This window comes from Thunnus maccoyii, chromosome 2 (assembly GCF_910596095.1).
Source record: "Thunnus maccoyii chromosome 2, fThuMac1.1, whole genome shotgun sequence".
NCBI classification, from domain to species: Eukaryota; Metazoa; Chordata; class Actinopteri; order Scombriformes; family Scombridae; genus Thunnus; species Thunnus maccoyii.
Genome location: NC_056534.1, coordinates 18779650 through 18793274, shown reverse-complemented (window position 1 = coordinate 18793274; position 13625 = coordinate 18779650). Strand labels below are relative to the sequence as shown.

General features: G+C 39.5%; 1 protein-coding gene across 1 annotated transcript in view; it reads right to left on the bottom strand.

The window, feature by feature from the left end:
* doc2d (double C2-like domains, delta) overlaps positions 1-13625 on the bottom strand; it is a 29577-nt gene that overhangs the window by 1956 nt on the left and 13996 nt on the right. Inside the window, exons 6-10 of the mRNA XM_042422549.1 lie at positions 12790-12916; positions 12424-12480; positions 11613-11737; positions 2591-2672; positions 2202-2298 (exon numbers count right to left, since the gene is read on the bottom strand). Of these exons, the coding sequence (XP_042278483.1) occupies positions 2202-2298; positions 2591-2672; positions 11613-11737; positions 12424-12480; positions 12790-12916 (488 nt within the window). The remainder of the gene's footprint in view (positions 1-2201; positions 2299-2590; positions 2673-11612; positions 11738-12423; positions 12481-12789; positions 12917-13625) is intronic.

The following is a 13625-nucleotide window of genomic DNA, read 5'->3' as shown; positions in this document are numbered from 1 at the left end:
GAACTCTGCTATTTTTCACACACAACTACTTCACTTCCACGTCACTTTTTGCGTGTACAACATCAGCAGATGAGTGCAACATTATGAATGCCTTTGAAAAGAGGGCACCATCATCCACAAGTTGTGTGAATTGTTGCGTCATGCCCCTCTCTATGATGGCAGGCTTTTCGCCTCGCCTTCAAGTGTGGCCATCTGGAACAAGTACAAACACTTTTGCCTTCGACGATTTGAAGCATATGATCCCCTTAAGACTTGACTTGGACTGTGGGATTTGAAAGCAAATACACTCATGTCTTAACTTGGTCAAGTCCACAATAAAAAATGAATAAGACAGCGACAGGCACATCTTGCATTGCCACATCTTGAATTCTTAATTATTAGGCCTATGCACTGAGAGGACTTGGTCTAAGTTGTGTGGATTAATAACTCTATTAATGTACCTTTGAATGCAAACAAGACAGAAGTGAAAGATTTGCCATTAACTTGCAATTTTCTTGTGAGGACTTGTGACTTGAATCGAGACTTCAGACTTGACTAGAGCTGCGACAATTAACTGATTAGTCGACAGAAAATTAATTGGCAACTATTTTAATAATCAATTAATTGTTTTGAGTCATTTTTTAAGAAAAAATGCCAAACTTCTCTGGTTCCAGCTTCTTAATTGTGAATTTCTGGTTTCTTAATCCTCAATGATAGTTTATTGAATATCTTTGGGTTTGTGGACTGTTATTCGGGACAAAACAAGACATTTTAGGTTGCATCTGGGCTTTGGGAATTAAGATTTTTCACCTTTTCCTGACATTTTATAGACCAAACAACTAGCGATTAATCAAGGAAATAATCAACAGATTAATTGATTAATTATTAATTAAATTAAATTAATAAAGTCTGTTTACCCCACTCATTGGAATCATGATGACAGGGATTGTCTGTGGTCCTAAAAAAAGTGAGTCAAAGACCTGTTGAATTAATGTATTAATGCAACACTGAATTTCGTCATGACAATGATGAAGAAACTGTATTGTAAACTTTAATGTGGATCATAGTTGATTCCTGATCTATAATGTGTCTAGTTTCTTTAGCAGATCTATATTTTTTAGGGTTTTCTATAAGGATTTACAGTTTCCCTGTAAGGTGACATTGTAAATATAAAACATAACATGACTAACTCAAAATCAGAGGTTGAAATTTGGCTCAGGGTGGAGATGAAATTTCTCATCTCTCCTTGTGTATTGATTGCTCTGTCAAGTCATCCATTTGATTTATTGTCTGTGCTTTCTTGTGCACTTTTGCCCCCACATTTTTCTCTCGTTGTTCAGTTTTCTCTTCTGTGTATCTCCAAAATCTCACCTTTTACCGTTTGACATCCTCTATATCTTCTGCTAAGCCTATTAGCCCGCTTGTTATTGCTCTCACTCTTATACCAGTGCACTGGGAATGTGTTCGCTTGGCCTCTTTATCATCTCATTTTCTCCATTCTTCTTTGTCTCAGTGTCATTTTTCTCCCAGCCCCAATTAACATAACTGGCAGGCTGCTGTAGCTAAACCTGTAATGATAATGGTCAAGGGAATGGCTGTTATCTGGGGCTGTACGTTAGACTGATGGCCTTTTCTCCCAGCAGGGCTAATAACTCACTGGGCTTATCTAAACACCGTGTGTCCCCCGCCAACCCACCCATCCACTGTCTCACACACATGCGCGCACACACACACACAGTAGACAAAACACTTTGATCTGAGGGCCTTCAAGCTCACAGGGTGGTAATCCATTCTCACTGTGCCTCCCCACTAGTTCCCCATCACTCCTTAAGCTCCCATGTGCTCCATTGCCGTGATATACACACCAGGCCATGCCAAAGCTGTTTAGCAGTCTGACGAAGCAGCAGGAGATGTGATGCACCAAGTCCATCAAGGATGCGGATCCAGAGAAAACGTCTTCCTTTTTGATTTCTAAAGCCCCTCCATTTCCTTTTCCACTCAATCTCTCCTTTTCTCGCTCAATCGTTCTCATCAAGCCTCATAATTACCCCTCATCTCTCTGCATTTCTTTTTTTTTTACTCCTCTCTCCGCCCACGCTCGGCCTGGTTTTTATGTTTTCTGCAGTTGTGCCGCTTTCATTCAGACACTCTTGTACAGTCATCTACTTTGCTGCTGCTTTCCTCTCCTCTCCTCCCCTCCACACCTCAGCGTCTCAGCCTACCTATGAAGTCGTTACTCATTCCCAAGTCGTAGTCCCACACAGAGATCTCAAGGGTTTTCTTTGCCAGCTGGTCCAGGGTGACTTCATATGAAAACTCCTGTGCAGGTGGTGTGCACAAGAACATATTTATATCAGTGATTCATAAACATGAGACTTGAAAGGAACTGAATTCATTATTTAGTGCATTTTCAGTAAAAACATGCAGACTGATGCTGGGAGCACATGCAGCAGATGACAAATTTGAGGCAGTTTTAAAAAGGGTATGCTTAATTGCTATGCTCACCCGAACGTCAGATACATTAAAGAACATCATTTTGAGCTCATTAGTGAAATTAAAGAAGTTGCCAGGTGTATGTATCGCGGTTATTTGAAGAGCGGGAAACATGTACCTCATTGAACTCAGGGTTGAGAGTCTTTTTCTTCACTGAAGTCTTGTACTTTGACTTTTTCCCCATATCTGGCTGCAAGATGCTGAGGAAGAGGGGGAAAAAAGAGAGCAGCTGAAGATATTGTCCAACATCAAGATAACAAATAGCTCAAATTCAGGGGAATAGTTTGACATTTTAGGAAAACATGCTCATTTGCTTACTTGCTGAGACCAAGATGAAAAGATTGATACTACTTTTATATCTGTCTGTTCAAAATTGAACTACAGCCATCAGCCAAATAGCTTATCTTTGCATAAAGACTGGAAACAGCAGGAAACAGCTCAATGAGCTTAGTGAGCTTTAGAGGCGTCTGTTAGCTTGGCTTTGTTGGCTAGACAGGCTAACTGTTTCCCCCAAGCCCATCTTCCCAAAAAAGGGACAGTATAAGTTGTAAATTCAGTAGCCAAAAACGACCTATAGTTACGTCTGAGTGACAGACATCATATAGGGGCCATAGTAATTATGACTGGAGTCAGTGACGGAGTTCAGATGACAAATTTCCGTATTTGGAGGTGGTGGCTTGGGTGGATGGCTAGCTTCCCGTTTCCAACTGTGAATGTCATGTTTGCAACCTGTGAGTTGGGACAGTTTTTTAAAAACTGTAACTACAATTGTTGTGGTGTTTACTGTTGCCAAAGGTTGCCTAACTTTAAGGAAGTAGTAAATATATTTGAAGTGATCATTTTAACCCAAACCATGATCTTTCTCTAACCCTAACCAAGTGGTTTTTGTGCCTAAACCTAACCAGACCTTAACCACAGCATTGTCACACCATAAAACATCATTATTTGTGATTTGTAATGGTTTTGGAAAACTGCAGATAGAGCTGGCATATTAGAAAATGCTCCTATGGGTTGTTCTGGAGTCGACCTATTTGGTGGTTTAATTATGAGGATGTGGGCTGCAGGCTGTAGCTTCATATTTATCGTTCAGGCATGGGAGTGATATTGGTCTTTTCATCTAACTCTCTGCAAGAAATTGAACAAACTCCCCAAATCTCAAACTATTTCTCTGATTCAACCCTAGTTGTAGCCTGTAGATGTTACAGAGAAATTGAGCAATTTCTGAGCAGCGTAGGATGAAAGGGGTCAGTAAAGATTTGTACAATAGAGATTCTCAAATGCATTGTACTTTTCAAACAGGGTCAGAACATTAATTATTTCTGAGATCGAAGTAATTAATCCATGACTTCTTTATCTTTTGCCCTATTGTGACAGTAAGTCTTGCTGAATGGCAGAAAGAAAGGAAGACAGAAAGTTTGCAAAATCTCTTTCTGAGATAATTGTGACCCAGAAGTCTTTTGTACAAAGGCAGGGACAGTGAGAGAGTGACAAGAGAGAGAGAGACAGTAGACCACAGCAAGATCATAATCATGCCGATGTTGGAGGAGTATGTAAGCTCCAGCGAAGAGGCAACAGAAGGATCACTAGAGGGCAACGGGAGTCATCATCAGCATAAATTCTAAGTCAAGATGTTCGGGCGGTGAGATATCTCACTCCTCCAGCCTCCCCAACCCCCCTGCCAGTGACGAATCCTGGCCTGACAGCTGATGCATGAGATGGGCTTGGGGCTGTCACTGCAGAGCCGGAATCAGAGCGAGTGAAGGATGGAGGGATGAAGGTGGTGGAGGAACAGGAGGAGGAGGAACTGATAGAAAGCAAGGTGGTGGCACAAAGACTTGCACCGCTGTGTGCTCTCTGTCAGCACTAAAAGTAATATTTCATGATATGAAATGATCTGCTGAAGTTACAGTTATAAGAAACAGTTTTGACTTCAGTCCTCCTACGTTGTGTTGACAACTTAGAGATGAAAACACTCAATTGAAGTCATAACTTATAAACATTTTCTTGGTTATATCTTAACCAGGATTGTCCAGAGACCAGATGATGATGATGATGTACACAACCTTATTTGATATTCAGTTACAGTGCCTGCTTCCCAGGCTGTGGGGGCTTGACTGACCAAGGGTTCACAACATAAATCTGAGAGATTACAACAAGATTAAAAGGAATAAGAGATAAAAAAAAATATATATCAAGATATATTTCTATCATACAAAATTATGTTGAATTTTTCTGACTTTATTTTTTTCCTTTTTTTCCCCCTTGTGAATAAGGTATATTTTCCCTAATTCAAACCTTCAAAAATAATTCAGATGAAACAATCTGAGATGGAAAAATCGCTCATATTTTTTCAAGTCTGTCTTCAACTAACACTCACATGCCCAAATGTTCACTGAAATGGTTATTGGCCACTGTAAGTGTTCCTCCTCTTTACACTGGACACAAAGAGTTTGCTTCTTAAAGTGATTTCAGTGGAAGTAATGGAGGATGAAATCCACAACCCTCATTGTGGCAACACTAATATGAGGCTTCAGCAGCCTAAGTTAGCTCAGTATAGTGGGTTTCTTCAGGGAGTCACAGTTTTTTTAGTATGAAATTCATGCTTCAGCAAGCAAACACTGTCCGAGGTAGCACAAACAGGGAATAAAATTGTAACTTTGGATGATACCAACTTGATTTGTCTAATTTAAAGTGAAGCCTAATTTAGTTTTAGATGAGCTTAAGAGGACTGTGGATTTTGTCCCCCATCACTTACTCTGAATTTGGTTTAGGAAGGGACCAATGCTCCTTCCAATGTGAACATGTGAGTATTGTTTTAGGATTTACTTATAAATGTGAACCTATCCCAATCAAAAGACATTACACATCACCATACAACCTCCATCCTACAGTATATTCAAAGCTTTTTCTAAATTTCTGTTGCTGATCTGACTATGAATTCTATGAAGAAAGTACTAATTAAAGACCCTGAAAATGTATTTTCCCAATCACCTTCTTACTATGAATGATAGGTTCCTACATGAACTATTGTTTTCCAAAGTCATAAAAGTTTTTTTTAACTTTCTGTGCTCTTCTCACCGGTTTGAAGAAGGCTCACTTGGAAAAACATGATGTCATGTACTTCTGTTCGCCAATCACGATTCAGCAACATGTGAATCAGAATCTGATGACTGTTGGTTGGTTGTCTGGTCCCTGACTATCACATCTGATCAAACCACACCCACATAATCCTGACAAAGCCTATTAACTGAATTTTTGAGTAATAAATAAGACCTAAAATTACTGAATATAGATACAAGATCAATATTGTTGGAGGAGATTCTCACCCAGTGTCCCCCCTCTTTGAGGTAACACCCTATAGACTATAGACATCTTCATTTTAAAGATGAGGGGTTTAAAAGAAGTACCTACATGTAATAAACTCACTGCATAACTATTACATCCTGTGATTTCAATTCAAACCATTCGTTTCATGGCAAATCATCTCTTGTTTCCAGACTGTTAGATGTTTACTGCATTCTAAAAAGGTCATTTTCTCCATAACCTTATCAAAATGTATCCCCCATAATACCTCTGGCATATGCAGTAGTCTGTCTGCCTTAACAAGAAAGAAAAGGGAAATGGGAAGAAAAGAAGGAATCAATTGAGAGAGGCAGCCAAACAAAACCTCTATTTGACCAGCAGCATGTGAGATGGTGAGGTGAACACCCGGGGGACATCTCACTATGAGCTGTGCCAAATCACATTTTACATACGGCTCCGAGGCAACTCAGACTGGGGTATTCCAGTTTCCAGAATAACAAAAAACCACCACAGCAGCATTCATAATAATAATAATAGCATAAATAAAAATATTCTGTACAGCAGCCATCAAACTATGCTCGAATTACCATAGAAAATTCGATGTGAAGAATCATTCGTAACATGGGAGGCTGGTCCATGGAGATAGGGAGGATTATCCCCTCGGTTTTTTGTTAGCTGTTTCCTTAAAAAGTAGGTTGTTCATTGAAGAATACAGTGAAACTAAGTAACCATACAATTCTATGCTGTATCATCCTCCTATTTTACTGATGTGTAAACCTCCACTGACTGATAAGGCTGACAGCGACTGACAGCTTCTCTAATAAATCCTGTTCCATTAGACTACTTTGTTTTTCTCGTATAATGCTTTATGGATAAGTGAAAGTGCTCATGATTTTGTTCTAACTCTGCTGTCTTTACATTACAAAACTTTGCTACAGTCACTTAATTGTCCTATATTATGTTATTGTTCATGTTGACATGTCTTTTTATCAGATTTTTGAATATTTCCTCCTAAATCTTGTTTGTATTTATGATGATTTTTCTTTTAAAGGATAGATTAGTCTATCTTACTCTGATACAATAGTCACACATCCAAATGAACTTTAAAAGTGGCACTGTGGCAAAGAAGCAATCCTTTTCCAGTGTGACTACTCTGTAAAAGACGGATGAAATCCACAGTCCTCGTTCTGCTCTGTATTACTCTGAATCTAATATGAGGCTTCGCCAGTCTGAGTGGTACAAATAAAATTGTTTTTTTTTCAGTATGAAATTCCCTCGTGTTATTATCCCTTTTATTTCAGCAAAGACCTTTGCTGAATTTTGAAATAAAAAGATGGTAACTCTGTTAGATATCCATTTGATTTGTCTAACTCAGACTGCTGTTACCTTGCGAGGCAGCTGGATTTGCAAGATCACGACATCACAAGATCACACAAGAATCCATCTTGTCAGGCTTCAAGTTATGCGTTTATGTCCAAACCAATCAGCGTCCTATGAGATTCTTGCGTGATCTCATGATCTCGCGAATCCAGCTGCCTCACAAGGTAATAGACAGATGGTTCATCCAATCACCTGCAAAGTATTTTGTGCCTGCCCTTTTCCAAACAGTTTCCAAAGACGAATTCTCAGATGTTCTGTGTAACAAATCATCTGGTGCGTCAGGTTAAGACTGCTGAAGCCTCATATCAGTTTCAGCTGAACTTGAAGAATAAGGGACTGTACATGTACCCCTTTTCTTACATGGAGTCACCTTAAGGGATCTCTTTGCAGCCAGTGTGGACAAGAGGAATTATTACAGCAACCAGTAACTCTAAAAAAGCTGAACATAACCTTGAACCCATTCTTACTACCACAAATCTGCCCAGCTTGTCTTCTACATCCATGCTCTGGGCTCCAGCCTACATCCTGCCCCAGCCTGACATCCAACCAGTCAACTAACAATCAGTCAGTCATCATCATCAATGATCAAACCTTACAATACACTGTCAATCAGATCCATTCATCTCCTGTGCTCCTTATGTCTAACCATGCACCCATGCTGTTTATCTTCACCTCAGTCCACAATATTTCACCTTTCACCACTCATTTTATGTCACAGGAAGCACATGATATAATCACATGTCAAATTAACAACTCTGTAACTGATGGGATGATGAGAATTTGGTACCAAAAATGATCCTGACAGCAATCTGACAGCGAGACAGACAGAAGAATGAGAGCATCCTCATGAACGAGATAAAGGAACAGCTAAAACACTGAGAAGTGGCAGGGAGACATGAGGGAGCCGGTGTTAAAAACAGGAGCTAAATTAAAGAAGTTATGACACAGAGATGCAAAAAAAAAAAAAAAAAAAAATGTGAGAGAAAATGAAAATGAACGATGGGAAAGAGGAGCTAAATATATGCCCTCTGCAGAAAGGAGTCATGATTTCCACTTCACACAAGCGCTCAGAGGGAAAGAGAACAAGACAGTAGAGCATGGAAGTGTGCTTGGTCAGCAGGAAATATCTGACATGTTTTGCACATTTTCTGCCTTCACATGTCGTTTTTCTGACAGAATTATTTATTTATTTTTTTTTACATTTTAATAACGTGTGAAGAGCAAAGGAAAAGACTGTGGGCTCCTTCAAAGGATGTAAACTCTCTTAAAAAGCTAATTTATCCTTTCAAACGGAAAACAAATTAGTTCTGAGATAATTCTGACCTTGTGTCACTTAAATAGCTTCCAAAGACTGTTTGAGAGTCACAGAGAGAAAAGACCAATTAGAAAAGCCTTCTGGACAAATGCACACACAAACACACCGTGAGCATGAATGAAGACAAAGCAGTATCAAGATCAGCTTTAGTTATATCCTCCTCCAGAGGATTGCTGGTGTTACAGCTGCAGGACATCACCACTCTGACAGTGAAGTAAGTCAGAAAGCTACCTAAGCAAATTAATTCCTTACTCCTCTGTCGACTTAATTGCTCGGTATACTCTAGAGACGTAATTCGTCCTGTGCCAGCAATACGTTCGCTGCCAATTTTTCTTTGTTGGAAGTTAACTTCACTAAACTTCAGATCATTAATTATGTTGGGTCTATGGAAATCACATTAGGATGCATTAAAAGAGTGGCATACTGTATACTCTGCAGAGCAGCCACTCAACTGAGGTAAACAAGGCTCTTTGTGATGGATAGAGAGAGTTCCTCGTACAAAAGGGAACAAAAGGAATCTCTGGCAGACAGGCAAATAAAAAACATCCAAATAGCTAAAGCATTAGAAATAAGTATCAGACCAGTGGCTTAAATAAATCATGTCAATTAAAACAGCCTATATAAAAGTGAAAAGACATAGAAGAAGAAAGAGACACAACCAAAGCAGATAAAATGAAACAGAGCAGGTAAAAAGGAAAACAGGGACTGAAAGAAGAGCCAGACACAAACTCTGAGCATTAAAATTGACTGATAAAGTACAAGGTGGCACTTTTAAAGCAGAGGAACAAATCAATGCCTTGGAGAGACAGAAGGAAAATATGTCTGTGTGCGTATGAGAGAGAGAAAAGCGTGAACTTTCCCTTTTTTTTCTTTTGTTTCTCTCATCTCTCTCTCTCTACAGCATTTCAAAATACCAATATTGAGGGTGAATACTGAGAAGGTTTTGCTCAATATTTCCCACTTGTACAACCTACTGAAAACATCACAAGATAAAAATGTTTCTCAATGCAGTAATTCTATCTCTCCCTCTCATTCACTCTATTCCAAACTGCACAGTACTGAATAAAAATGTTGTGGATCGCCTCTCCATCTCTTTCCCACTCACAAACAAGTTCTTCAAGTAAATATACAGTACTGGTCAAAAGTCTGGACTTTTCTAATTCAAATGAATGGGAAGGTGTGTCCAAATGTTGTGGTACTGGTACTGTACATAAAGCACACAAAAGTTCAGACAGATAATCAGGCTAATCCATCTCTTTTTCTGCATCTTTTCCCATCATCCTCAGGCCATAAACACATGTCATCTCAGTCAAAGGGATAAAAATCAAGTCAACTTTATCTATTCTTGACCATTTAGATCACGGTTTAATCAACTGAAGAAACTAAAAACTACTTTGGGGCCATTAAAACGTCCTTTAGAGACAATTTCAGCAAACTGGTGCTCCTTCTGCTTCACAGCCTCCCACTACTGGAGGTGGCGTCGGTTAGAGGATTGGTTGTCCTGTGTGGGAGCTTTCTCTCTAAGCACTGCTGGTATTTACAGTAAGTGCACCAGGCAGAGCAGAGATTGAGCTGTGTGGGTTTAATCTGTCACCACCCATGCCTTTCTGGCAGGTTGGCCCAGGTTTACAATGTTAGACAATTTGTCTTTCTCTTGGCTTTGTGTTTTAGACTTTGAAGAGACCTGCGTTGGCTGAGAGAAGTGCACAGTCCTCTCGGAATGGTACCGTATGATCAGGAATCCTTCTTGCAGCATGATTGGTGGTGTCACCACCATTATGGGACTGCAGTTGCTTTTTTGAGGTTCTTATTGGCCTTATCAGACAACTTCATCCTTGTGTTTAAGTAACTGTCATGGGCACATCCTCCTTCAGCTCACAAAGACTGTTCAGAGTTATAGGTGTGTTGCTGATCTGCTTGTTGTAGTGTGCAAGTTAATTAAGCTTATGGTGGCTTTACATTTCGGTCCTTAGTCCTGGAGACATGTTTTCGCATTTCATAGGTTTGTGGGTGTTGTGCCATGCTTCTGTTAGCAGGGCATCTGGCTTCGCCCCCTCAAGCCTGTCAGGCTCACTAAAGGGCGAAGCCTGTGTGTAATAGATCAAAGCTTATGCACTGTAACACCTAGTTCTACGAGTATTGTGTCAGAGCCCTTTCACCTTGTCTTCCTGATTCTTCTTGAGTCGTTGACATTACCTGAAACTGGCCTGATTGGCCAAGTACATGCATACATAAGTTTTGACTGAAATTTAATGTAGTCATAGAAATAGTTTTGGTAGTATCTAAGCTGATACTTACTGTTTTCTATGTTTTGGAGCTATGAAACAGAATCAATGCAGAATGGGAGATTTGTGATGGTGGCTTGTGTTAGCTGTGACAGATGCTCTATCAAGCCTCAGGTAAAAATCCACAGACTAAGGCCATATTCTCAGCGACTTGAGCCCTGCCATAAAAAAACATAGCCCTCTCAATCATTTGAATGAGGCCAGTGCGTTGACACAGTGAGGTTGCCAACACAGGGTCATCCAGCAAAAAAAGAAAAAATCTGGCTCAACTTTTCCTGCAATGTCATCTTGAAAGGTGCTGTGTTATATACAGTACATAAGCACACATTCCTCGCAGATTACTTTCTAAAGTTAACGTCGCATTTCTACTGTTTACCTTTCTGTTTATCTCACGATCGTCACAGTGAAACATATCACAGTGGCAACTATTTTATCTAAATTCTCTGCAACTGTGAGCATTACAAGCAACAAACCTGGTATGATAAGTATTATAATATATATATATATATATATATATATATATATATATATATATATATATAATTGAATCAGTTGAACGTTTAAAAAACATCCCAAATATGGTGAAGTTAAAAAAAAAATATCAGGAATGACTGCTCTTAGGAGATATAACACAAAACCAAGCCATTGTCGAATCCACCACACCGTTCTTCACACCTTTACTTTCTGCTGCACTACACATCATATGTGATGTTTTTATAGTTCATATAGCAGTGATATACCACTTGCATTGGTTGAGCACATTGCCACTGACCATTAAATGCAAAAGCAGAACAGTTACATATGAACATAATTTGTTGGATACCAGGTTGGTTAATAAAAATTCCAACGTGACTCACATTTTGACAAAGGGGTCAGAATAGCCGTTGGAGTCCATGGCAGCCAGATGGGCACAGCGTATGATTCCAACCAGCAGGCAGCCCTTCTCTGTGTTATAGCACAGTGACACCAGGATGCGGCCACGCTGGGGACAGAGAAAACAACCGTGTCAGACACAGCACCTGTTTCCACTCTGATGTTTCCCCCTTCGATGGATACACGCAGTGGGGAATCCTGCAGCAGATTTTGTTTGTAAAGTGACTATGAAAATTACCAAAATACTCTTTGTAAACTCTTTTTCACCCAGAGCAGTGGAAATAAATCAATGATTAAGTAAAAATTTAATTTAAAAAACTATTATTTGCACCAATATCCTACCTAACATATAGTGTATGGGCAACAGAAGTATTCAAATTAAAGCTTGTAATTAAAAGCCTTATCTTGGATTGGCAAAATGACACTGCTCCCTTCTCATTTGAAACCAAAAGCTATTAGCCTCTGTCTCTAAAATCATGAGGAGAAATGAGATAACGACCACCAGAGGAGAAAAACAACGGATCGACAACACTGCTGTGATTCACAAACTGTTGCAATACAGTGTCCATATGAATAGTTTCTCTCGCACCAGTGTATTACAGTGCATGCTTCCGACACATTTACTGATTAATTAAACTTTCTTTTCAGATGGTGGAAATAGAAGATAGATTAGAATTTCTAAAAAGATAAGAAAATGTATTAGATATAGGCGAGTAATAGGAAATTGCAGTGAGTCATGTTTTGGTTAAAAATGATAATAGGATTGGTGATGATAAAAGCTGACGATAGTTTTACCTCCTCCTCTGCTACCAGCGCTCCCTGCTCCACCGTTTGATTGTTAGTTTCTTTATTCTGAAATGACAGAGAGAGAGAGAGATAGATAGATAGACATGAAGAAAGAGAGCGAGAGAGATACTGGTTATAACCTACGGAGCCTGCAGGTGAATATCTATTACATAATATAATGCAGCAGTTGAAATTGATGCCTGATAGCCCCGAGGCCAACATGCACAATGGAAATAGGACACATCTTGATATATATGTCCACAGAAACCCATTTGGTATGTATGTGAACAGTTAATGCACGGTCACACATATACACATACACACACACACACACACACACACACACACACACACACACACACACACTGTACCTACCTGTGCAATTCTCTCCAGGCCCATATTGTAACGTTTGTTCTCGCCCTCTTTCAGTTTCTTCAGTGCCACTCTCACCTCTCCAATGAATTCATTTCGTCCGAGTCTGTCCATGTCACATACACACAGCCTTCATACACAAAAAGACACACACAGAAACAGAGAGAGAGAGAGAGAGAGAGAGAGAGAGAGAGAGTGAGAGAGAGAGAGAAGCAGGTGAGTCACTGACAAGTTACAGATGAACTCTGCCGCTGCGTTGCTCTGCTCATTATTGAGAAGACTGTGCCAAATATATCCAAAGTGAATCTGAACAATCATTCAGCTCCACGTGCAAGGCGAGATGAGTTCTCTGTGGTTTCGCATGAACAACCTCATGAATGATGTGTGGGTGCTGAGGAGGACGGGGGTGTCCAAAGGATTTCAATTATTTCCTTTATGGCTGTTACTCCATCAGACACTAATTTGTCTTAAAGTCCAACAAAAATTTAATTTAACATTTAATCATCCCTTTTGCAGTCAGAAAGGATGTTTTTTCCCGTAATTTTATATTATTAGAATGAAGTAAAAAGGTCTTTGAGTGTGTAAATGTATCCCCTATATAGTGCCCTCAAAAAATCCACAATGGAACAGATAAAATAGCTTCCAAAGAATGTACACTACTTCCTGCAAACAATCTCACATTGCAGCAGCATTTTATAGATATAAAAATTACACTGCGACTCCACAGCCGACTGTGATGATACAAAATGATGATGATTAGTTCATCATTGCATTCGAGAAACGCCTGAAAAAGCACTTTCTCTCTTGTTGTTGATGGTATATCTTGTGCATTTGTCTAC